The 25,597-nt window shown below is 37.0% G+C and overlaps 1 protein-coding gene across 1 annotated transcript in view; it reads left to right on the top strand.

Annotated features, from left to right (window-relative positions):
• Positions 1 to 14,482, top strand: part of LOC128638680 (G1/S-specific cyclin-D1-like) — a 28,280-nt gene extending 13,798 nt beyond the window's left edge. The window contains exons 2-6 of the mRNA XM_053690793.1: positions 5,890 to 6,114; positions 7,984 to 8,199; positions 8,872 to 9,031; positions 10,594 to 10,742; positions 13,185 to 14,482. Coding sequence (XP_053546768.1) covers positions 5,890 to 6,114; positions 7,984 to 8,199; positions 8,872 to 9,031; positions 10,594 to 10,742; positions 13,185 to 13,334 — 900 coding nt within the window. The 3' untranslated portion in view covers positions 13,335 to 14,482. The remainder of the gene's footprint in view (positions 1 to 5,889; positions 6,115 to 7,983; positions 8,200 to 8,871; positions 9,032 to 10,593; positions 10,743 to 13,184) is intronic.
• The last annotated feature ends 11,115 nt before the right edge of the window (positions 14,483 to 25,597 follow it).

Raw genomic sequence — 25,597 nt, 5'->3', positions numbered from 1 at the left:
GCACTTTGTAACTTTTCAAAATTATAATAAAAATTAAAAAAAAAAAAAGAAAAAAAAAAAAAAAAAAACCCCTATATGTGTATCTAGAGTGTTGTATGTGGGAGATGCAGGAGTGGCATGGGCTGAAGATGACCAACTAGCCATCTCTCTGGCATTTATGCCCATATATTTTCAAAGACTGAAATCCCTAATCCAGTGACGTATTTAGGTTTGGTGCTACCCTAGACCCAGTGGAATCTGCTGAGCCTCCCCTAACTTCCCATCTCCACCTATTTTAGCTAATATTTAAATCATATATGTCTCTCACGAGAATATAGTGCTTTTAATTGTTCACTAATTAATGCAGACATAGAGAAAACATAGACACAGGCCTAGTTAGCGTAGGTTAAAATAGACCCTTGTGTCAGTCTCTTCACTCTAGTGAATGAGCTCTGTAGAATGATAACGTAAGTAGAGAAACTGGAGAAATCACTCAACTTGTAGTAAACATAGTGGTTTGCACCAATGTTCAAAAACTAAATGCACATTGACGGGGTTTTTTCTTTGTTGCATGTAAGATCTGCCATTTTAGTCTGTATTACAGTTTTTATTGTGTTCCTGTAATGAAAACTAAACAGTTTTTGTACTTATGTTTCTGTGGCATTTCAAACTCCACAAAAAAGAACTGCAGGAATCTTCCTGATAAACCAGTGGGCATCTATTCCATAGACACAGCTGTATACAAAATTGCCCTTCCTGTTTCAGCTTTCCCTTAAAAAATTTCAAACAAAAGATCATGTTAATGAGTCATTACTAGATGATACAAGCACCTTTGGCTTGTGTTTAAATTGCTGGTGCACGGTGCATACTTAAGTACACTCTTGAAACAGCTATTGCTTTTACTAGACGCATTTTTTGCTTATACAAGTATATTGCAAATTGCTTCTGTTGAAAACTGAAATGCATCCATGTACATTCTAGTTTTGTCTGAAATGTACCTTTTAAAGGGACAGTCAACTCAATTTTTCTTATTGTTTTAAAAGATAGATATTCCCTTTATTACCCATTCCCTGGTTTTGCACAGAAAACATGGTTATATTAATAAACTTTTTACCTCTGTGATTGCCTTGTTTCTAAGAATCTTCTGACTACCCCCTGATCACATGACTTTATCTATTAACTTGCATTTAAGCCAATTAGTGCTGTGTTGTTAGAATCAACGGGCGCCAGCACAATGTTATCTATATGGCTCACATGAACTAGCTTCCCCTAATGTGAAAAGCAAATACAAAAGCATGTGATCATAGGGCTGTCTTTAGAGACTTAGAAACAGACAGACATTTAGATATTTAAAGGTTATAAAGTATATTAATAGAACCATGTTGGTTGTGCAAATCTGGATAATGGGTAGTAAAGGCATTATCTATCTTTTTAAACAATATCTATTTTTGTGTTGACTGTCCCTTTAACCATGATAAAGAGCGTTTTTCCACAGTTAAAATACTCTTTCATGACTCAGAGCATGCAAATTAAGAAAAATAGCAGCAGTATTTGCAACAATGTATAACATTGCTACAAATATTGTTGCAAACACTATTGGCTCAGGAGTACTAAAGACCTCTGCACATTCCTGAGCTCTTATTAGCCTATCTACTTTTACTCTTCAACAAAGGATAAAAGAAGGTTAAATTTGATAACAGAAGAAAGTTGAAACATTTTTTATTTGCACGCTCGATCTGAATGATGAAAGATTTTTTTTACTATTACCGTCCTTTTAAAGGGACACTGAACCCAAATTTTTTCTTTCGTGATTCAGATAGAGCATGAAATTTTAAGCAACTTTCTCATTTACTCCTATTATCAATTTGTTTTCATTCTCTTGGTATCTTTATTTGAAATGCAAGAATGTAAGTTTAGATGCTGGCCCATTTTTGGTGAACAACCTGGGCTGCCCTTGCTGATTGGTGGATAAATTCATCCACCAATAAAAAAAATTCAGTCCAGAGTTCTGAACAAAAAAAGCTTAGATGCCTTCTTTTTCAAATAAAGATAGCAAGAGAACGAAGAAAAATTGCTAATAGGAGTAAATTACAAGTTGCTTAAAATTGCATGCTCTATCTGAATCATGAAAGAAAAAAATTGGGTTCAGTGTCCCTTTAATGTACCTTATTTTCCAAGATTTAAAATATTTAAAGTAATGTTTATAACAGTTATATTTTTATAGTAATGAAAAAAACCTATAAAATGTTGTTTAAATAATGCTAAATAAATTAATAATTCAGTTCTGATAGTGTTTGACAAATTAAACAGTTAACTGTTTTATAATAGTAAATATACAACAGATTAGTAATTATATTTTTTACCATTGTGAGTTCTTCTATAAGAAATAGAAACATTCTACAAAAAATGTGTCAAATGCCCCAGGTAGAGACAACTAGAAACGCTGCATTTGTGAACTAACAATCTTCTGACATATTAGTTGTTTGTTATGTACCTCTCATTAGTTTTCATGGCATGTGCAGGCCTTTCTCTGTGCACTTTGTCAGACAAGCACCATCAGCCAGGAAGGCACAATGCAAGGCACACGCTCGCTGTCAGCCGCACACAGCCGCACACACTCATTGTCAGTCGAGCATTCTGCCAGGCACACAGTGAGATAGATTGTATGGCTAACACTAATACTTAAAGGGACATGAAACCCAAAAATGTTCTTTCACAATTCAGATAGAGAATAACATTTTAAACAACTTTCCAATTTACTTCTATCATTTAATTTGCTTTCTTCTCTTGTTATCCTTTGCTGTAAGGTTTATCTAGGCAAGCTCAGAAGCAACAGAAAACCTAGGTTCTAGCTGTTGATTGGTGGCTGCATATATATATCGATTGTGATTGGCTCACCAATGTGTTCAGTTAGAAACCATTAGTGCATTACTGCACATTCAACAAATGATACCAAGAGAATGAAACAAATTAGATAATAGAAGTAAATTTGAAAGTTGTTTAAAATTGAATTCTCTATCTGAATCATGAAAGAAAAAATTTGGGTTTCATGTCCCTTTAAGGATAGTCTTTATTAATATAAAATGTTTACTTATGCATAGTAAAACAGCTTTGTATTATACTGTGATTATTTATTTTGCCCCCTTTTCCTGTAATTTACGTATGAAAATTGTGGGTTTTCCCATTTTAAAGGGACGGTGTTCTGTAAAATTGTTTTCCCCTCAATGTGTTTCCAATGTATTGTTATAATAGCAGCAGGGTATAAAATGCATGTGTGAAAAATATTTAGGTTTATTTTTGTATATCAAATAGCTGTTTTCTTCTTTGACATCACAACCCATTAAAAAAATCAGATCTCCTTATTTTATCACTTTCTTTAAACACAAATGCTTCTTTATATTATCTCTGCCCATCTGTATACCACCCAATACTCAGAGAGAATAACTGAAAATTATACTTTTAATACTTATCTCTTCTACCTCCTACTGGGAGTGTAATTTTGTCTGCTGGCTATATCTGCATAGCTTTTTTACAATCAATACTTAAGTACGAAAATTTTCAGTATAGGCTGGGATACTACAGACTAAAGAAGATATTTCAAGTTCCAAAATAAAGGTAAAGGAACTATTTGCAAATAACTTAAACACCCCAGCCGGTAAAATATATAATTGAGAACTTATTATAGGGTACAAAATGTTACAGTCCACTGTCCCTTTAAGAACTTGAAATGCACATGGCAAGATTCTGACTGCTACATATCTCCGCCTAATTGTTTTTAGCAGAGATGGTAAGAATACAAACTGCACAATTGATATTTTGCTAACAAAATGAATGTGGCTACTTTGTCTACTCCAGTAGCAAGTCAAGTCATTAAAAAAGGCAGAGGGTGGAGTTTGACTAGTAGTAAAAACTATTGTATCAAAGTGTTAATGCATTGCAAATATGTTCACACTCATTTAATATTTTAATTTATTGTAAGTCTGCAGGAAAAAAAATCTCCATTACGAGGTGTTTCCAATTTATATATTTAGGGCTATTACTATTTTATTTCTGCAGTGTTGTGTAAATGTAACGTTATCACATTTACACATAAGTGCACACTGCACAATATGAAATAAGAAAACTTCCAGACACTAAAAAATAAACGTTTATTATAATTAAATAACATTAAAGGGACACTGAACCCACATTTTTTCTTTTGTGATTCAGATAGAGCATGACATTTTAAGAAATTTTCTAATTCACTCCTATTATCAAATTTACTTCATTCTATTGGTATCTTTATTTGAAATGCAAGAATGTAAGTTTAGATGCCGGCCCATTTTTTATGAACAACATGGGTTGTCTTTGCTGATTGGTGGATACATTCATCCACCAATAAAAAACTGCTGTCCAGAGTACTGAACCAAAAAAAAAAAAAGCTTAAATGCCTTCTTTTTCAAATAAAGATAGCAAGAGAACGAAGAAAATTTGATAATAGGAGTAAATTAGAAAGTTGCTTAAAATTGCATGCTCTATCTGAATCGCAAAAGAAACATTTTTGGTTCAGTGTCCCTTTAATTCCATAACATTTCAATATTAAACCTTCATTTTTCAGGCAGAGCATGCCATTTTAAGCAACTTTCCCGTTTTCTTCTATCATACAATTGCATTGTTCTCTTGTATTTATGTATTAGATTGTTTTAAACAGTGTTGCAAGCACTGCTGCCAGATGGCTAAAGACACGTGCACGCTCCTGAGCTCACCTAGAATTACACTATAAGAAAGTAAAATTGATAGCAGAAGTAAATTCGAAAGTTGTTTTAATATTTCATGATTATGCAATCAATTTAAGTTTAATTTTGACCTTACTCCCCCTTTATTAAATAATTTCACAATAATAAGGACACTCTAGTGTAAAAGCAGACGGTTCTATTTCTTTAGAGTATTTGTCTTCCTTTTCTTAGAAGGACACCATCCCATACATAACATTTCCTGAACAATTTCTTTAATGAATGAAAATCTCTCAGACTCCTATTATATTTTATGGAGCTGATTCATCAGTAATAAACTGCATAATAAATATGCTTCTTATGATAACGTATAAGTTGGAGAGAATTGAGTTATGGGAGATTTCCTCCATCCTAGAGTTAAAACAGTGATGCTACTAATGGATATTAATATGTGAATTAAAGAAATTCAGGATCAAATTATTTTTTAAGAGACTAGAATATTTTACCAGGTATTAAAACGTATATATACATAATTAAATTAGTAGGAGCAGATGAAAGCTCCTATGTACAAGTGAAGGAGGTCATTTAACTACTTAATACAATAAGACTCTGCTTGTTATTGCATGAGCTGAATATGTGTTATATCTCTTTAAGAGGCATTTTGTATCCATCTCTGCAGTGCCTAGAGAGCAGTGACAAATAACAGTATAAAATGTTTCCAGAGAATTCACAAGTGTGATTTTTAAGCTGTCAGTTATGCACTTCCTACTGAGCTAATTTAAAAGTACCCAAGCTCCTTAGAATTTAATAGAAATAATGAGGTTATAAAGTTTGAATATTTATTTTCAGCCTGATAATATGTTTTCTAATAATATTGTTTGCAGATCACTCTCTGTTACTTCTTTTAGAAGAAATGTTTGTGTATCTATCAGTCATAGCTACATAGAAGTTGAGTTGCATTTTTGTGCATTGATTTATACAGAAAACAAATAGATAACTTACTTTAATGTTTGTCTGCGATTAAACATCCAGCACACTGTTCATTCAGCGTGAGACCAACGTGATTGGCTGTAGTAGCCCAGATAGAAGGGGCAGAGGGCGTGGTCTGGGCATGTTTCCAGCTCAGAGGGTATATGAGGCTAAGGCTGAGTTTAAAGGGACAAACCGAGAAAAAAGGGACCTCTCTCCCTCATTGCAGCCCTTGCACACCAAAGCAAACACAGAGATGGAGGGCAGACTACTGTGCTGTGAAGCTGAATCAGAACTCAGAGCCCAGGATGACCCAGTGCTGCTGCAGAGCAGGGTGCTGTGGAAGCTGCTGGCAGCCGAAGAAAGGTATATCCCCTCTGCATCATACTTCCAGTGTGTACAGAAGGAGGTGCACCCGCACATGAGGAAGATGCTGACTAACTGGATGCTAGAGGTAAGCATCACTGATGACTGTGCAAAGCAAATCTGAAACTGATATAGATAGACAGACATATAGATATTGATAGATAGATAGATAGATAGATAGATAGATAGATAGATAGATGATAAAACTTCTGACTAATAAATAGATAATAGATTAGATAGAGAGATAAAGAGGGAGAAAGAGAGATAGAGAGGGAGACAGACAGATAGATACATACATAGATAATATATATATATTTAGATATAGATGATATAACTTCTGAGTAATACATAGATAATAGATTAGATGGATAGATAGCAGATACATACGTACATAGATAGATAACTAGATGATAGATAGATAGATAGATAGATAGATGATAGACAGGTAGATACATACATGCATACATATATATTTATATATATATATATATATATATATATATATATATATAAACAAATAGATGATAGAACTTTTGACTAATAAATAGATAATAGATTAGATAGATAGATAGATGAATGATACAGTATTATATGGTCAACACCTAATTAAAGATACAGTAGCATGTGCAGTCCTTGCATATATTTAGTAGCTTATTCTTATTTCATGCATGTCATCATTATTCCTATGAAATAACATTTATTTATATGTAATGATTGTTGGTAGATGATTATAAACAATATTATAATATTATCTAAATTAAAATAAAATGTATTTTAAAAATATTTGTGTATAAGATATATTTGTAGTTTGTACATATTTGAAATTCCTGTGGCTGTATTCCTTCCTCTATATCAATTTAGGTTGTAAACTTATACCTTTTATCTAACTTACCTAATTCTATTTAGGGATCTCAATTACTTCTGTGGACGAGACATTTTTATAGCAGATAAAAATTAAATACATTTAAATTGTATGATGCTTTCACATTTTGTCTATTTAGAGACTTAATTAGTTATCCCTGGTGCTCATTAACATTCTGGATTCTTTTCTTTTCTGCTATTTATGTATTTATTTGCTGCTAATTGATTTATTTAGTTGAGTTTTGGTATTCTTTCTCTAAAAGCTAATTAATTGGTGGTGTACACGTGGTTGAGATAATAGTGCTATGATGTGATCAGGTTATTGCTACTTTTTTTTTATGTAGAGAAGGTTTTTGCCCTATATAAATATTTTTAAAACGTGTCTACCAGAGAGTTCTGTATAGCACTGCAATGTTGGTCCATATCCTCGGTAGATGCTGATTGGTGGCTGCACATAGATGCCTCATGTTATTGGCTCACCCATGTGCATTGCTGTTTCATCAACTAAAGTATAAAGCAAATTAGATAATAGAAGTAAATTGGAATGCTGTTTAAAATTGTATTCTCTATATGAATCATGATAGAACATTTTTGGGTTTCATGTCCCTTTAAGTATTGGTTATAGAAAAGCTATTTAAGCATAGCCAGCAGAAGAAATTACAGTGAGAAGTGGGAGACAAGTACTAAATTGTTCATTTTCAATTGGCCTCACTAAGTATTGTATGCAGACAGAGACAAGATAAGGAAGCATATAAGTGATAAGATAAGGATATCTCATCCCCTTGCATTTAAATGGGTTTTGGCTTTAAAGAGCACAACCAGCTATTTAATTTACAAAAATAAACCTGAATGAACAATTCCCAGGCATTTTATACTTTGCAGCTGGTATTAGAAGTTGCTGGAAACACAATAAAGGGACAGTGTACACCAATTTTCATATAACTGCATGCAATGGACACTACTATAGAGAAGAATATGCACAAATACTTATCTGTTTATGAACCTTTTAAGTGAATATTAAATGTATAAAACACTTCATATACTTAAGTGTAATATGTCAGCATTACTCTGATTAACATGTTCTTTTCATTGCCAGGTCTGTGAAGATCAGAAGTGCGGGGAACAGGTTTTCACGCTGGCTGTAAACTGCCTGGATAGGTTCCTATCTCTGACGCAAGTAGAGAAGAGGCATCTCCAGCTTTTGGGCGCAACGTGCCTTCTCCTGGTATCCAAACTAAAGGAAACAAATCCCATCACCATTGAAAACCTATGCATGTACTCTGACTACTCTTTCACAGAGAGGGAACTGAGGGTGAGTGTACAGCACAGGCAGCTATAATAAATAATGTGTTTAGAACATAGAGGGGCTAATCACAATCCTTTAGAAAAGGATTGGATTTTTCTACAACATTTATCATTAAAGTAATTTTTTCTTTGTTCTCTTGCTATCTTTATTTAAAAAGCAGGAATGTAAAGCTTATTATTTTATTATTATTATTATTATTATACTTTATTTATGAAGCGCCATCATATTCCACAGCGCTGTCCATGGATACAGTTCATTTAAATAAAACAATGATATAAAACTTCTAAGACACAGGACAAAATTTACAAACACATACAGGAGGAATTGAGGGCCCTATTACAGTGGGAGACAGCCCATTTTAGGTTCAGCACGCTGGATAGTGCTTGGTTATTGGTGACTACATTCAGCCAACCAATAAGCAAGCGTAAACCTGAACCAAAAATGGGCCGACTCCTAAGCTTTATATTTCTGATTTTTTAAATAAAGATAGCAAGAGAACGAATAAAAATTTATAATATGAGTACATTAGAAAGTTGTTTAAAATTGCATGCTCTATCTGAATCATTAAAGAAACATTTTGTTTTTAGTATCCCTTTAATATGACTGTTTGCTATTGTGCATAGCCAGTACACCCCCCCCCCCCCCAATTGTTAGTGCTGATTTTATCTTATTTTGCAGTCTATGGAACTTTTGGTCTTGAACAAGCTAAAGTGGGACATAGAGGCAGTGACACCTCAGGACTTCCTCTCACACTTACTAGAGCTGCTGAATATTCCTGTAGAGAAGATGACTTTGATTAGGAAGCACGCAGAAACTTTTATTGCACTCTGCACCACCGGTGAGTTACTTGTGTGGGGAGATTTTAGATAATTATTCTAATATTTTCTGGGTTATATAGTGTATGAATAATAATAATAAAAATCATGTCTAGCCATTTCTATTCTATCTTTTTACTGCCAGAGAGGTCTTGACCACACTGCAAAGCAATACCTTGCAGCTCTCTGTAGTAGCCAAATTATTAAGGACCTATTTCATATGAAAGAGCAGATATTAAATGGGACACAAAAGTCATTAAAGCTGATTAAAATAAAAGTGAAACTAATACTGTAGTATTAGCTATGCACTTACTGCTAATATTCACTGGCTGATAGTTACAATAAACATTTGCTGCCAAGTGCCAACTAACAGGAAGTATTTATTAGGAAATGAACAGGGACATTGAACACTTAATTAATGCTAGATAGAATAATGCATTCAAAGAAAAGATTAGTCTGAGAATAACATGTATATGTAGTTTCATTAGCTGTTTAAATATTGACAAAATGAGTATAAAGTTTTAGTATCTATAAAACAATGGGAGCTGCCATGTTGTAACTTAGGTTACTTTCTCTGCTGTGGCCAATTAGGAACAGTTATAAATAGGTCACTAGAGTGTGGAATAAAACAGTGTCCTGCACTTCTATTTCTAAAAGGAACTGAAATGCTCACATATTTCAGAATTGTATGACAGGAAAAGAGAGACAAAATAAATAATGAAAGTATATTGTAGAGGTTTTTTTATATGTATGATTTATCATTTTATATTACCATCTCAAAGTGTTTAATGCCCATTTAAAAATCTAGTAGCTAATGAACAGTAGCATAATGTACACATTTGAAAAATGTTAATTCATTTCAATTTAAATAGCTTTTACTTTACATTGTTCTGGAAAATAATCATACATTTCTGGCAAAACAAAAAACATACATTTTGCTCTTTCTATGGCTGACAGATTTTTTTTCAATGTCCCATTAAAGGGACAGTTTACTCAAACATTTTCTCCCCTTTAATTTGTTCCCAATGATCCACTTTACCTGCTGGAGTGTATTAAATTGTTTACAAGTAGCTCCTTTACCCTTATATTGGCATTTGAAATTGTTAATTTAGCATGTGGTATCCCCACCTATTCTGAAAGTTAGTGGCCGCGCGTACCAGCTATAGATAAGCTTTGTAAACACAGCTAGCAGAAGAAATTACACTCCCAGTGTGATAAAGCAGAGATAAGGTAATAAAATGTTGATTTTCCATTGTTCTCTCAAAGTACTGGTGATTGTTTTAAGGGCAGATATAAGATAAAGAAGCAGGTATATGTGCACAATGTGATACAGTAATGAGATCTGATTATACTTACAAGCTCAACCCATTTTATTAGGTTGTGGCTTCAAAACACAAAATCAGAGCTTTAATATACACAAATAAGCCTTAAAAAGCTAATTTTCATACATTTTTTACTCTGCAGTTGGTAAAAAAAGCAATTGTAAACACATTGAGGGAAAAACTATTTTACAGTATACTGTCCCTTTAAGCAAATCTATACAGCTCTATAATGTTATTAAATTCTGTATCTTCTCAATTTTTAGATTGTACTTTTATTGCACTTCCACCATCACTGGTGGCGGCTGCCAGTGTATCTGCTGCTGTGGGTGGACTACGACTTGAGAAGTTGGGGAAGGCATACTCTAGTATGGTGATCACAAAACACCTTGCTCATGCTATCCAGTGTGACCCTGTAAGTATAACGTTTGCTTGCTCTGAATTCTGTATCTTTGTGGTAAACATTGTATTTAAAGGGACACTGAACCCAAAAATGTTCTTTCGTGATTCAGATAGAGCATGCAATTTTTTGCAACTTTCTAATTTACTCCTATTATCAATGTTTCTTCGTTCTCTTGCTATCTTTATATAAAAAAGAAGGCATCTAAGCTTTTTTCTTGGTTTAGAACTCTGGACAGCAGTTTTTGATTGGTGGATTAATTTATCCACCAATCAATCAGCAAGGACAACCTAGGTTGTTCACCAAAATTGGCCGGCATCTAAACTTACATTTTTGCATTTCAAATAAAGATTCCAAGAGAATGAAGAAAAATTGATAATAGGAGTAAATTAGAAAGTTGCTTAAAATTTCATGCTCTATCTGAATCACAAAAGAAAAAATTTGGGTTCAGTGTCCCTTTAACAAAGAAGGTTTAACTACTTGCCTGCTAAAAAAGGCTAAAATATGTTGCTTTGCAATGTGCTTCAGACCTCTATGGCAGTCAAGGTGTTAACTGTTGACTAACTCGGAACTGAACATCATTTGGGAAATAAATCATTTTTATTTACTTGAGACTCAATTGGTAAGACAAAATTTCTTGGACAATATTTATATTGAGCTAACCAAAAATAACACTACAGACTATGTTATATTTCTGGCACATAAGACACATCTGCATAAGTGCATATAAGTTGCAGCACACTTTTTAAATAATAGAATTATCTTCCTTTGTGTCTTCCCTAAGGGGTCTCTGACAGTTTAATAGTTAGTAGCAATTTCATATGTTAATATATCCTGCAACACAACTCAATCTGTAAGAAATGTTAACTCACTATAAGTAGAAACCCTAAAGAAAGTTGGAAATCTGTCTCTCTCCTCTTTTCCCCATGGACAATTAAAACAACTTATTTTAATGGCATTTGCAGTTACTGCATATTCATTTTTGTATTACATTGCACAGAAGCCTCGCGGAATGCAGAAGATACATTTTTGGTAATAAAAATAAATACATAGAAAATAAAATGTCTTATATGGCAAACATGTGGTATACAGCAGAGTTGACCAATAATAATGTTAAAGGGACATTCTGGTCAAGACTGAAATGGGCATAGATGAATTACATCTTTGGAAAGAAACATATTAACAATATACAGATAGTGTTATAATTTCTTTCTGCATGTGTACATGAAGCATAGCTAGATATTCTCAGTACACCAACATTTTAAATACTGCAGCTGCTCAGAGAGTCAGTGGGGCATGTATAATGTCAGCAATGGTGCAGCAATGAGTCATTACTAGATGATACAAGCACCTTTGGCTTGTGTTTAAATTGCTGGTGCACGGTGCATACTTAAGTACACTCTTGAAACAGCTATTGCTTTTACTAGACGCATTTTTTGCTTATACAAGTATATTGCAAATTGCTTCTGTTGAAAACTGAAATGCATCCATGTACATTCTAGTTTTGTCTGAAATGTACCTTTTAAAGGGACAGTCAACTCAATTTTTCTTATTGTTTTAAAAGTTAGATAATCCCTTTATTACCCATTCCCTGGTTTTGCACAGAAAAGATGGTTATATTAATACACTTTTTACCTCTGTGATTGCCTTGTTTCTAAGAATTTTCTGACTGCCCCCTGATCGCATGACTTTATCTATTGACTTGAATTTAAGCCAATTATTGCTATGTTGTTAGAATCAACGGGCGTCAGCACAATGTTATCTATATGGCTCACATGAACTAGCTTCCCCTGATGTGAAAAGCAAATACAAAAGCAAGTGATCATATGGCTGTCTTTAGAGACTTAGAAACAGACAGACAATTAGATGTTTAAAGGTTATAAAGTATATAAATAGAACCATGTTGGTTGTGCAAAGCTGAATAATGGGTAGTAAAGGCATTATCTATCTTTTTAAACAATATCCATTTTTGTGTTGACTGTCCCTTTAAAGTCTTGGAGATAACTGACCCTTTAAATGTTGTCCCCAGCACTCAAGGACCAACATTATACTAAACTAGTTTACAGGTTTGACACAATAAATGCATTGTATTTGCATGTATATAACACTAGATTTACTGTATATATCTATATGCTTCTCGCCTCTGCTGATTCCTATATGTCGGCTGATTCCTATATGTCATTCTGACCATACCTGGGACACTAGTGATGAACATGAAAGAGATTTATGATATAGATGTTATACATGGAGCATGATAAATCTATATCTGTCCTCTGAATTAGGTTGTCTTGAAGATAACATATGTAGCACATTTGTTAATTGGGCAAATTTTCCTTTGAGGACCCGTTTTTTATCCACAAGGTTTATAACTTATAAACTTCCCTGAATCTTAAAAATGTTATTTTCATCTGATCAGTCTTGTGTTTTTATAAATGTTCTTTTTTGGTCTTTTTTCAGTTATTTCTTAAGACGTGTCAAGAACAGATAGAAATATCACTTCATTCAACTCTTCACAATGCTCAAAGAAATCAGGTGTCGGACTCCAAGATGGTAGAGGAGATTGAACGATCCAGCACCCCAACTGATGTGCTAGATATTGATTTGTAATTCTCTAGTATCGCTCACCTTCCCAGAGAGAATATTTTACTTGATCACTGATGATGCCGATTCTCTATTCATACAAAAAAAAGACTTGGTGGTTTTATTTAAGTCTGAATTGCTGGTCAGTGTAGCACAATGCTTGTTGTTCAGAATATCATATCTTGGTATCACAACATCCCAAACATGGCGAAGGAATAAAGCACTTTTTATGTTGCACTCCTACAAACAGTTACAAAAGGTGCTTTGGAACAAAGCAGAGCAGTAGCCTATTGTGAATACTTGTTAGCAAAAAGGCATTTCCTCCTATGGGCTGTACGCTGGGCAGATAAAAACCAAGAGATACACTGAAGATTCACTTTGTTTGTTTATTTATTTTATGGTTAATTATTATTATTTATTTATTTTATTTGATCATTGTCTATTAATTTAACAAGCAACATAATGTTATTTTATTTAATTCTCACCTAATAATTTAATTTTTTTTGTTCACTGCACTGCCCCTTACCCTTCTACGATTGCAAAAAAATATTAAAAAGGAATCTTGCAAAGTTTGAATACGTTACACAATAGCATGTTTATACTTCAGATCATTTTGTGTCATACGGTATTACTATTTATTCTATGGTCATAATATTTTTTGTTCTGTTGATTCTTTATTTATTTTTGTTTTGCTAAAACTGCTTTTTCTTTTGGCTTTGATGCTTTAAAATGAGTGCATCACGTAGCTGCCATTTTAAATTAAAAAATAAAATGCAGCATACTTTGGATTCAGCAAAATGATGGCTGGGGAGAAAATGATTTGTTAGCACATGTCAGTACATATAACATGTGACCATTTCTTTGTAATATGTTACATAAAATGCTTTCAGCAGGGTCTAAAAAATAAATAATGTATTTTATATGTTAATCTGAGATACATTCTAATTAGAATGTTGTATGGATTCCTCAAAAAATGAAAATTGTGGACTTATTGTGTAACTTATTTCCATAGATTCCACTGTAGGATGCGGGTTGTATCAGTTTATCCTTTTCATTATATTATTTTCTGTTAAGTTCTGTATACATTTTATTTTTGCACTGGTTGCATCTTTTCATGATTTATTTTTTAAATTGTTCTGTTGTGAAATGATAAAATGCAGTGTTATTCTCTTTCTTTAAATGAAACAAAATATTTGCACTTTAATTGTAAAAAAAAATGTCTTAGTGTTTATATTGTCAATAATTGTGTGTTTGAAAACATTTTTATAAATAAAGTTTTTTCAAAAATCATTGAGTTTTTTTTTATATTGTCTTGCGGGTTTACAAATTGTTTTGCCATATTAAAGGGATGTTAAACAGTAAATACTAGGCATAATTATGTATTCAAAGCAAAGATTAGCCTTAGAATAATTTCTAAATTATTTTTTTTTGTACAATTATATTAGTGGTTTAAACATTGAAAATATAAGTGTAAAGGTTTTTTTTCTATAAAGTAATCTCTGTTTGTGAAAACAAGGCTGTGTGGAAACACTTTTAGATTATCCTATGTTCCACACCGTCTCCATTGCCTATTTTATATCTGACACTAATTGACCTCAGCAGGAAAGACGGATAAGGAAAAACAAGATAAAACATATCAGAGCCGCCTGTTACTGAGAAACTCAGGGGAATTTAGAAAGCCAACAATTTTCAGAGTAAAATTACAAGAAAAGAGGACAAAATAAATAATTAAAGTATATTGCAAAGTTGTTTTTTTTAACTACACATAATTAAACGTTTCATATTATAATATCATAAAGTTTAATATCCCTTTAACCAGCTTGGCAGTTAGCAATACATTAGGATAGATGATATTTGATATGGTAAATAAGCTGTGTATGTAGAAAAAAATATTTTACTATTTAGCCCCCATTTTGGTTGGTATACAATTTCCATTGTTACAATTTAACCCAATGGGGCTTATCTATCAAGCTCTGAATGGAGCTTGTGGGCCTGTGTTTCTGGCGAGTCTTCAGGCTCGCCAGAAACAGCAGTTATGAAGCAGCGGTCACAAAGACCGGTGCTCCATAACCCTGTCTGCCTGCTCTGATGAGGCGGACTGGAATCGCCGGAATTCAATCCGATCAACTAAGATCGGGTTGATTGACACCCCCTGCTGGCGGCCGATTGGCCGCAAATCTGCAAGGGGCGGCGTTGCACCGGCAGCTCACCAGAACTGCTGGTGCAATGCTGAAAAATAAGAAACTAGAGTAGCATTAGAGAGGGGGACTAGAAGTAGTTCGGTCTTGGACATGTTTATTTTTAGGTGGTGAGAGGCCATCCAGGAGAAAATGCCAGATAAGCAGTCGATGATGTGAGAATTGACAGAAGGAGAGAGTGCAGGGGTGAATAGGTAGATCTGGGTATCATCAGCATAGAGGTGATAGTTGAAGCCATAGCTGTTACTAAGTTTACCCAGTGAAGAAGTGTAAATAGAGAAGAGTAGAGGACCCAGGACAGAGCCTTGAGGTACTCCAACAGACAGAGGCAATAGAGAGGAGGAGTTACCAGCAAAAGAGATGGAGAAGGTTCTGTTAGAGAGATAAGAGTGAATACAGGAGAGGGCAGTGTCACAGAGCCCAAGAGAGCTTAGAGTCCATAGGAGAATGGGATGGTCAACAGTGTCAAAGGCAGCATAGAGGTCAAGTAAGATGAGTATAGAGTAGTAGCCTTTGTTTTTAGCAGAAAGGAGATCGTTAGCAACCTTGGTGAGGGCAGTCTCAGTTGAGTGTTGGGGATGGAAGCCAGATTGCAGGGGGTCGAGCAATGAGTTGGAGGACAGAAATTGGGTTAGGCGATCGAAAACTAGTTTTTCAAGGATTTTTGAAGCTAGCAGAAGCAGTGATATGGGGCGGTAGTTTGCAGGAGAGTTGGGGTCAAGGTAGGGTTTTTTGAGGATGGGGTGACCTTTGCATGTCTGAAGGAGGCAGGGAATGAGCTAGTAGAAAGGGATAGGTTGAATATGTGAGTAAGAGTTGGAGTGAGGGTGGGAGACAGAGAAGGTATTAGATGTGAAGGAATAGGGTCAAGTGTGCAGGTAGTGAAGTGTGAGGAAGACAATAGGGAACCCATTTCACTCTCAGTGGTTGGGAGGAGGGTGCAGAGAGTGGCAGAGGGGGTGACTGGGAGCGAGGTTGGGAGATTGCAGGCTTGTGTTGGTATGTTTCTTCGGATAGTAAGTGTTTTATTGAAAAAGTAGTCAGCCAGGTCTTGAGCACTGAATGCAGATGAGGGGGGTGGTGCAGGTGGGTAGAGGAGATAGTTTAAAATGGAAAAAGAGTCTTTTAGGATTTGAGGAGTGAGTGGATATAAGAGACGAGAAGTAGGTTTGCATAGCTAAGTGAAGGGCAGAGGTGTAAGAGTAAAGAATTAACTTCAAAGCGGGATTTCCTCCAGGCACGTGCTGGAAGTGCCAGGGCTGGAGCTGATGACGTGGGGCTTTGCAAAGTTGGGGAGGAGCGAGAGGGTCAAGTGCAGAGGAGAGAGTATTGTTATAGTGGGTTGTAGCAAGGTCAGGGCAGGATATCGTGGAAGTGTAGGGGAGGTGTATTTGAATAAGGTTGGAGAGTTGGGAAGGGTTAATTGACAACAGTGTGCAGATTTCTACAGGTGTGGGGGAGAGGGGGAGAAGTATATTAAGATTAAAGGTGAGCAGATTGTGGTCAGAGATGGGAAATGGGCGACCGGCAACATCAGAGAGAGCAGAGATAGGAGAATATCAGATCAATAGAGTGTCCATTGCGGTGGGTAGGGAATAGGGTGCATTGTAAGATGCCGAAGGTGTTAGTGAGTAAGAGAAGTTTAGAGGCAGCAGGGGCAGGTTGTCAATGGGGATGCTGAAGTCACCCAGAATTAGAGTAGGTGCATTTGTAGAGAGAAAGTAAGGAAGCCAGGCAGAAAAGTTGGCAAGGAATTGGGAGGTTGGTCCAGGGGGCGATAGATAACTGCCACTCTGAGAGAGAAGGGGGAGAACAGGCAAATGCAGAGGACTTTAAAGGAAGAAAAGGAGAGAGATGGAAATGGAGATAGGTACTGATAGGAGCAGGAGGGGGAGAGTACGATTCCAACACTGCCACCATGTCTCTCACCTGGCCTAGGTGTGTGGCTAAAGTGAAGACCACCATATGTGAGAGCAGCAATGGAAGCAGTGTCAGAGGAAGATAGCCAGGTTTCAGTTATTGCTAAAATGTTGAAAGCGTTGGAAACAAACAGGTTGTGAACAGATGTAAGTTTGTTACAGAGAGAGCGAGCATTCCAGAGGGCACAAGAAAAGAGAGGGGATAAGCACTGTGTGTTAATGGATATGCGATTGTTAGTATTGCGTGACCTAGAGTTTTTGCAGTGGGAGACTGAGTGAGAGTGTAAAAGTGTGGTGATTGCTGCAGGGCCAAGGTTAGGAGAGACGTCACCAGCAGAAAGCAGTAGTAGCAGTGAGAGTGACAGAAGGTGAGAGTGAGACTTGTAGGAGCGTGTATGATTAAACCCAGGAGAGTAAGATGGGGGAAGTGTTTCTAAGGAGTCAGAGTAGTTCATGAGAGGACAGCATAGGGGATGAGAGAAGAGAGGGTGAGATATGGATAGTGTGGGTGTTGTTGTTATTTTTATAGGGACATGCAGTGAGTTTTAGGAGAAGGGCAGACAGAAAGAGAATAAAAGACATGGAGAGCATTGTGCAGGTGTAGAGTTAGTAAAAGAAAATGTTTGGGTTTCATATCCCTTTAAAAGGGACATATAATTGCAAAAAGAAACTGTTCTAATGTGTTTGAGCATTTTATTACTGTACTATTGCTTGCATTTAACTTTAGGGTGAAATGGACATTAACGTGATGGTTAACTTAAGCTAATCAAATGCCATATATAAAACCTTTGCCAATAATTTTTTTTATATGTGTACCTTTTTTTTTAATCTATCTGTGAAAAGGGTTAAATCCATGCCTATAGTCATGCTTCTATTACAATGTTATGTCGGCCGACTGGGATGAACTCTTTTTTTTTTTTGTTATGACAATTCCAACGACCATCCAATCAGTGTGTGTGTGTCATATGACATTTGAAGTCCAGCCCTTAGGAAACCTATGTAGAGAAAGAGTGGGACTGCTCTCTATATCCCAGAAGTAGGATTATTAATCTTTTATTATAATATATATATATATATATATATATATATATATATAGGTATGGAAAAAGCAAGATAGCGTCAGCACTTCTTCATATAAAATTTCGCTTTATTGAGGTTTCAGACAAAGATAAAAACAGCAACGTTTCGAGTCAACACAGACCCTTAGTCATGCATGACTAAGGGTCTGTGTTGACTCGAAACGTCGCTGTTTTTATCTTTGTCTGAAACCTCAATAAAGCGAAATTTTATATGAAGAAGTGCTGACGCTATCTTGCTTTTTCCATATCTATAAATGTGGGCTGGCAGACCCCACTCAGTGATCGTGCACTGCTGTAATCTGAAAAAAGGTTGCTGAAAAAATGCTGAAAAAATAGCATTAAGAAAGGTGCTGGACTTACCTGTTAAAGTTGTATATATATATATATATATATATATATATATATATATATATATATATATACATACACTGTATATATACACATACATACACTTTTTTTTAAAAAATATTTTGCGGTTTTGCTTCTATACTAATATATTTTTCATTGCAATATTCTTAAAGTCTGAACCTTTTCATCACTTTAAACACTAAATACATTTTATAAGCATAGTATTGAGGTTATTTCCTGCATTCCCCTAGTAATGGGTACCGCCATGTTGAAATCTTTCACTACGCATTCCCCTAGTAATGGGTACCACCATGTTGAAATCTTTCACTACGCTCTAGTCCTGTGACAGTCTGCTGAGTCTCCTGTATCCTGCTGTACCAGTGGCAGCTTACTTGTAACCTGCTGTACCTGCTGCACTCACCTGGTATCCCATGACACCCTCACCAACAGTACACACTGAATATCCTGTTCCTGCTAAATCTTGTCTATCCTGCTGTACCAGAGGCAGGTACTGCATCCCGCTGTAAATGCTGCACTCACCTAATATCCCGTGATAGCCTTCTGAGTCTTCTGCATCCAGTTGCACCTGCTGTACTCACCTGGTATCCCATGACAGCCTCACGAACAGTGCATGATGAATATCCTGTGCCTGCTGAATCTTGTTTATCCTGCTGTACCAGAGGCAGGTACTGCATCCCGCTGTACCTGCTGCACTCACCTAATATCCCGTGATAGCCTTCTGAGTCTTCTGCATCCAGTTGCACCTGCTGCACTCACCTGGTATTCTGTAAAAAGACTCACCAACTGTACATGCCGAGTATCTGACCTTTTGTTTGTTTCTAGATTCTGCTCTTGTTTGACCCTTTGTACCTAGTTGCTGGACTGATATCACAGTACCCAACCTTTGGCCTGTTTCTGGACTCTGCTCTTGTTTTACTCTTGATATTGATCAATTTTTAGTTTTTGTTTCTCTTGCTTGTAAAAGACTTTTGGTTTCCTGTAAATCTATTCCTACATATTGAGTTCCTCTTACCCTTACTATCACAGAATAACGCAGTCATTTAAAGATGGAACTCACTGGAATAGTTGAAGCCTTAACCAAACAATTTAATGAGGTAACCCAATCCGTGCATGCTCTGTGAGAAAATCAAAATAGATTGGGGCAGCAATTTCAAGGTCCTTCACTAGATCCTGTCCCCCCTGCTCCATCTACCAGTGCATCAACATCAGAAGCAGCAATGAACTTCACATTTGAACCACAAGTTGCTCTTTCTTAACAATTTAATGGAGATAGGTTTCGATTACAGACTTTTAACACTCCCTGTCAGATTTTGTTTTCACCACAACATATAACTTACCATTCAGACTTCATATGAATTCAAACATTCATGTCTCTCCTTACTGGAAAACAATAATTGTGGGCTCATCGTCTTCTGATCACTCATAGCCATATCTTGGAGTCATGGGATCAATTTTTGCAAAGTTTAGAGTCAATGAAGAACCCTTTAAGGCCTCCACAGATCAAACCAAGATACATGCTCTCAAGCAGAGCAGGAGGGACGTAGAGGAGTATGTCACTGAATTGTGTCACCATGCCACATTATTTACCGGGAATGAAGCTGCTTTCTTTGACCAGTCTAGGTTGATCCTATCCAAAACCTTGAAGGATGAGATGGCAGGAGTGAGGTTTCCTGACACCTTAGAAATTCTAATCTCTTTGTCAATTCAAATGAACAGTTGTCTCAGAGAAAGATGGATGGAAAGGCAGCTGCTCATAGTCCTTCTCGCAGAACACCTATCTACCATCCACCTCCAACCCCAGTTATTCAATTATTTGAAGAAACTATGCAAATAGGAAGTGTACAAGGTCATCTCTCGGAATTTGAAAAACAAAGAAGGAGGTTTTGAATTTTTGCCTCTACTGTGTGGAGCCTGGACATATAGCTCGATTATGCATATCCAAGCCCAAGTTTCTCAGAGATAACCCCCCTCTTCCTTTGAAGTCTAGTAATCAAATGCCTATATCCTCAAAACCTCACCTATCCATACCCATTTTGTTGCAACAAGATGAATATCCAGTCGGTGTGCATGCCATGATTGACTATGGAGACAGCGAATGCTTCTTAGATGCCCAACTATACCAAAGATTACAGATACTGCATCTCTCTAAGAAAACCCCAGTTTATATTCAACTTATAGATAGATCACCCCTAAAGACTGGACCCAGCATAGAGGAGACCATTTATTTACTGGTCATGGTAAGGTCTGGACATCAAGAGCCTATTACCTTTGATTTGGTGTCATCACCAATATTTCCTCTGGTTCTTGGTCTCCACTGGTTACGAAACCATAATCCCCTTAATGATTGGGAAACAGTACAGTAAAATTCTAATCCCAGTTTTGTTTTTGCCATTATGTGGTTCCTCACATACATACATTTTTTAACCAAAATCCCCGTCCAGTACTAAACTACAGCTTCCTGATCGGTACCAACATTTTCAAGATGTCTTGAAAAGAAAAAGGATAGTTCTTAATACGATCCTTCAAACAGGACATTTCTGAGCCAACAAAACCTCTTTACAGGACCTAATTAATAAAAAAAACTTCTAAACAAGAGACCTCCTCCAATCCCTCTTAGAGTGTCAGGCAGTCAGGTCTTCAAATCCATAATAACAAAGTTAAACAACCATCCTCTATAGTGTCAGAAGTTCTTCACTTTCAACAGTACAAACATTATATTGATAAGAAAAGGCATTCTACTCCTATATATCAGCGAGGAGACAAATTCCCATCATCCTATCACATCCATCTAGTCTCCCATGACTCTCTCCTCAAACCTGCAATACTTGACCCTTTTCCATCTTGGAAATCACCTTCCCAGGGTCCTATTGTAATAGATGGAACTGTCCCAGAGGGTATGCCTTGACAGCCTCACCAACAATACCAACAGGGTATCCTGTGCCGCCTGCTGAGTCTCCTGCATCCTGCAGTACCAGTGGCAACTTACCGGTATCCCGCTGTACCTGCTGCACTTACCTGGTATCTTGTGAAAGCCTCACCAACAGTACCAACCGGGTATCTTGTGCCTGTTGAGTCTCCTGTTTACTGCTGTACCAGTGGCAGCTTACTCATATCCGACTGTACTTGCTACACTCACCTGGTATCCTGTGACAGCCTGCTGAGTTTCCGGCATCCTGCTGCATTAACCTGGTATCCCATGACAGCCTCACCAACAGTACCCACTGGGTATCCTGTGCCTGCTGAGTCTTCTGTGCTTGGTGTACCAGGGGCAGCTTACCTGAATCCTGTTTTAACTTCTGCATCTATCTTATATCCTGTGCCAGCCTGTCCACCTAGTCATGCAGAACTGGTAAACAACTGATATATATCAGTGATTAGAAGCTTAATAAAGGATCATGAAAACAAGGGTGTAGGCAATAAACCTACGATTGTTGTCAGGGCCTGAATGCCCCTGATAACTTGAGCAAAGCTACAGGGTCTGGTTAACCATGTGGACTTCAGTCAAACTTGCAGGGAGTGTCTCAGTGGTCTGTGGATTGATGCCAGAACCGTTATATAAGCTAACAGTATATATAGGAGAATCTCTGAGCAATATGTCAGGAGATCTCACCTGCCGGTGGACGCATCAATAGTGTTGTTTCCCGAGACCACTACTCCTGCCCGATTGCTCAGATGTGTCTCCTCCAGTCCCCACAGAAGGATGATGAACCACTGTGGAACAGTGATGTATTAATTATTGTATTAAACTAACTAGAAGAATAGTAAACTTAGACTGTTATTAGTAGTTGCAAAGGTGACAGAATTATGTGATTGCTATGTTATTATAATCAGCTTATGGAATAAAACATTGTTATTATTATTATTGCAAAGACCTGTGTGTCCATCTCATTTCTTTGTTCCAATGACAAATAACTTTTGGTTGTGAATCCTGAAAGTAATCACATAACACCCTCATATAGGTAGCCTTGCCTCCTGAGGAAACCAAACTCTCTGTACCCTCAGACCATCAGCCAGACCAAAAAGGCTAGCATCTGTTGAGATTTATGTCCAGTTAGGTAATTGAATCGAGGTCCCCTCAACAACGTAATAGTGACAAGCTAATTTAGGGTTATTACCTGAGACAAGTCCTTGTGATATCTGTTTTACTGACACAGAAGAGACAGTTGGAGAGGTTTACACTAAATTAAAAGAAACACATAGCACTCCTGCCCTTAGGTAATCGGTATATTACCTTTGGTGATTTAACACATATAGTGAATGGGAACATCCATTAGTCTTAAATAAAGTCCTTCAAATCTCCAAAAGGTAAACGGTTGAACTCGTATCCTCCTATAATAGGGTCGAAATCTTACAAAAGTTCAGGATTCAGTTCTCCTACAGATAAATAGAAGTGCTGTTCTTCTGTGAACCAAGACTTCTAGACTGTATCTCTAGATCATGGATTCCTCCATGCCCTTGGTCTGATCATGACCCTGTGCATATTATTCTTAAATCGCCACTAGAATTGCAGTGTGTACCAATGTGGCGGCTTTCGCCAAATATCTTTTCGGACCCTAGTACAGCAGCTGGTATCATTAAAGATATAACTGAGTTTCTTCAAATTAATGACAATGGAGAAGTGGATGACTTTACACTATGGGCTTCTTTGAAGGCATATGTGAGGGGGTCTTTCATTAAGGTTGCAGCGGCACAAAAGAAAGCTAGAGGCGAAACATTGGCTCACTTAATGGTGACTCTTCGGAAACTTACCACTGAACACAAAACGACCTAACACCACTCCTACGCGAACAACTCACTAATCTTAAGACGAAAATAGTTCAATTGGAAACTGAGAGATCTGCGAGCAGACTTCTTAGACTTAAAGAAACATTCTACTATAAAGGCAATAAAGCCGATAGGCTTTTAGCCAACCGACTGCGTCAACGCACAGTGGCGGCCCGCATCCATTCACTAACATCAAAAGGCCAAAGCATAACCCACCCGAGAGAGATAGGTTCAGTTTTTGCGAATTATTATAAGTCCCTTTATAATTTGTCGAAGGACGATAGCATCTCTCCTCCAACTCCAGATTGTATAGGTGAATTTATCTCCTCTCTTGATCTCCCTACCATGATTGACACACAGGTGGAGGCGCTACAGGCCCCTATCTCCAGTGCCGAGATCAAATCTGCCATCCTATACCTTAAGGCCTTTAAATTACTGGGGCCAGACGGTTTTACAGATATCTTTTATAAAAAAATCCAACCGCAACTTCTTCCCCTTTTATTACGTTTTTTCACCAAGGCAAGCTTAAGCGGTACCGTTCCTACTGAATTCTTACAGGCTACTATAATTACGCTTCCCAAGCCAGGGAAAGACCCTACTGAATGCTCAAGTTACAGACCTATTTCATTGTTAAATCTAGACGTCAAGATATATGCAAAAATCTTGGCGGCGCGCCTTAATCTTGTTTTACCATCCCTAGTCAATCGCGACCAGGTAGGTTTTGTTAAAGGACGTCAAGGACCTGATAATACCAGGAGATTATTATATATATATTTTGAAGCAAGTAGGTTGGGCCTACCCTGTGTCACCCTGTCGTTGGACGCAGAAAAGGCCTTCGACAGGGTGAACTGGGATTATATGTTTGCGGTTCTACGGAGGTTCGGTTTGCCCGCTTCATTTATTCTGTCCATAGCTGCCTTGTACTCCAACACATCTGCCATAGTCAGGGGACTTGGGTTCTGATCTGACCCCTTCGAGATTACAAATGGAACGAGGCAAGGCTGCCCCTTATCGCCCCTCATATTTACACTTGTCATGGAACCGTTGGCTACTGCCATTAGGTCATCCCCTCAAATAGTGGGAGTGGACATCCATCACACAACTCAAACTACAGCTTTGTTTGCTGATGACTTGACGGTGCTGCTTTCAGACCCAGTCAAATCTCTCCCACACCTTTTTTCCTTACTAGAGAAGTTTGCTTCAGTCAGCTACTATAAGCTTAACGTATCAAAATCGGAGGCTTACGCTATCCATATTTCTGAAGACATTCTAGCCGAACTGAGGAAGCGATACAAGTTCAATTGGTCAACTTCGCATATTAAACATTTGGGTGTGGTCTTATCACATAGCATCCCCAATATTCTCTCCATGAACTTTTCCCCCTTATTATCGGAGATAGAGGCGTCCACAAAGACTTGGAATGTACCATCTCTGTCGTGGTTGGGTCGCATAACTGCATTTAAAATGAGCCTGCTGCCTAAGTTGACCTATATATTCAGATTGTTACCTATCCCAATAACTAAGTCTCTGATCCGTAAAGCAAAATAAGGTTCCTAGAGTTGCAACGAGCATCTTGCAGCAGCCTGTGTCTGCTGGAGGGGCGGCTGCCCCTAACATTCTCTACTACCATGAAGCGGCTCGTTTATCCCATGTGACGCAATGGGGTATGCCAGTTGATAGCAGATGGGCGGAATTAGAGCAAGCTGCGCTCCCGCCGGGAGTTTTGCTCGAGGACATGGTTTGGATACCTAAACACGCTAGGCCGCAGGATACTCTAGCCAATCCCATCATAGCTTCTAATCTAAAACTCTGGGACAAAATCCATAACCTACCCACAGTGGCACCCCACCCATCACCATCTCATGGGATAAGGGGGCTTCTATTGGCATTGCCAGATGCCCATCCATCTCTGTGGTCAGCCTTAGATATTACTAAGGTAGCTGACCTATATGAAGGGTCTC

Source organism: Bombina bombina, chromosome 8 (assembly GCF_027579735.1).
Source record: "Bombina bombina isolate aBomBom1 chromosome 8, aBomBom1.pri, whole genome shotgun sequence".
In the NCBI taxonomy this organism is placed as follows: domain Eukaryota; kingdom Metazoa; phylum Chordata; class Amphibia; order Anura; family Bombinatoridae; genus Bombina; species Bombina bombina.
The sequence above is the reverse complement of the archived record's forward strand: the minus strand, read 5'-3'. Positions and strand labels throughout refer to the sequence as shown.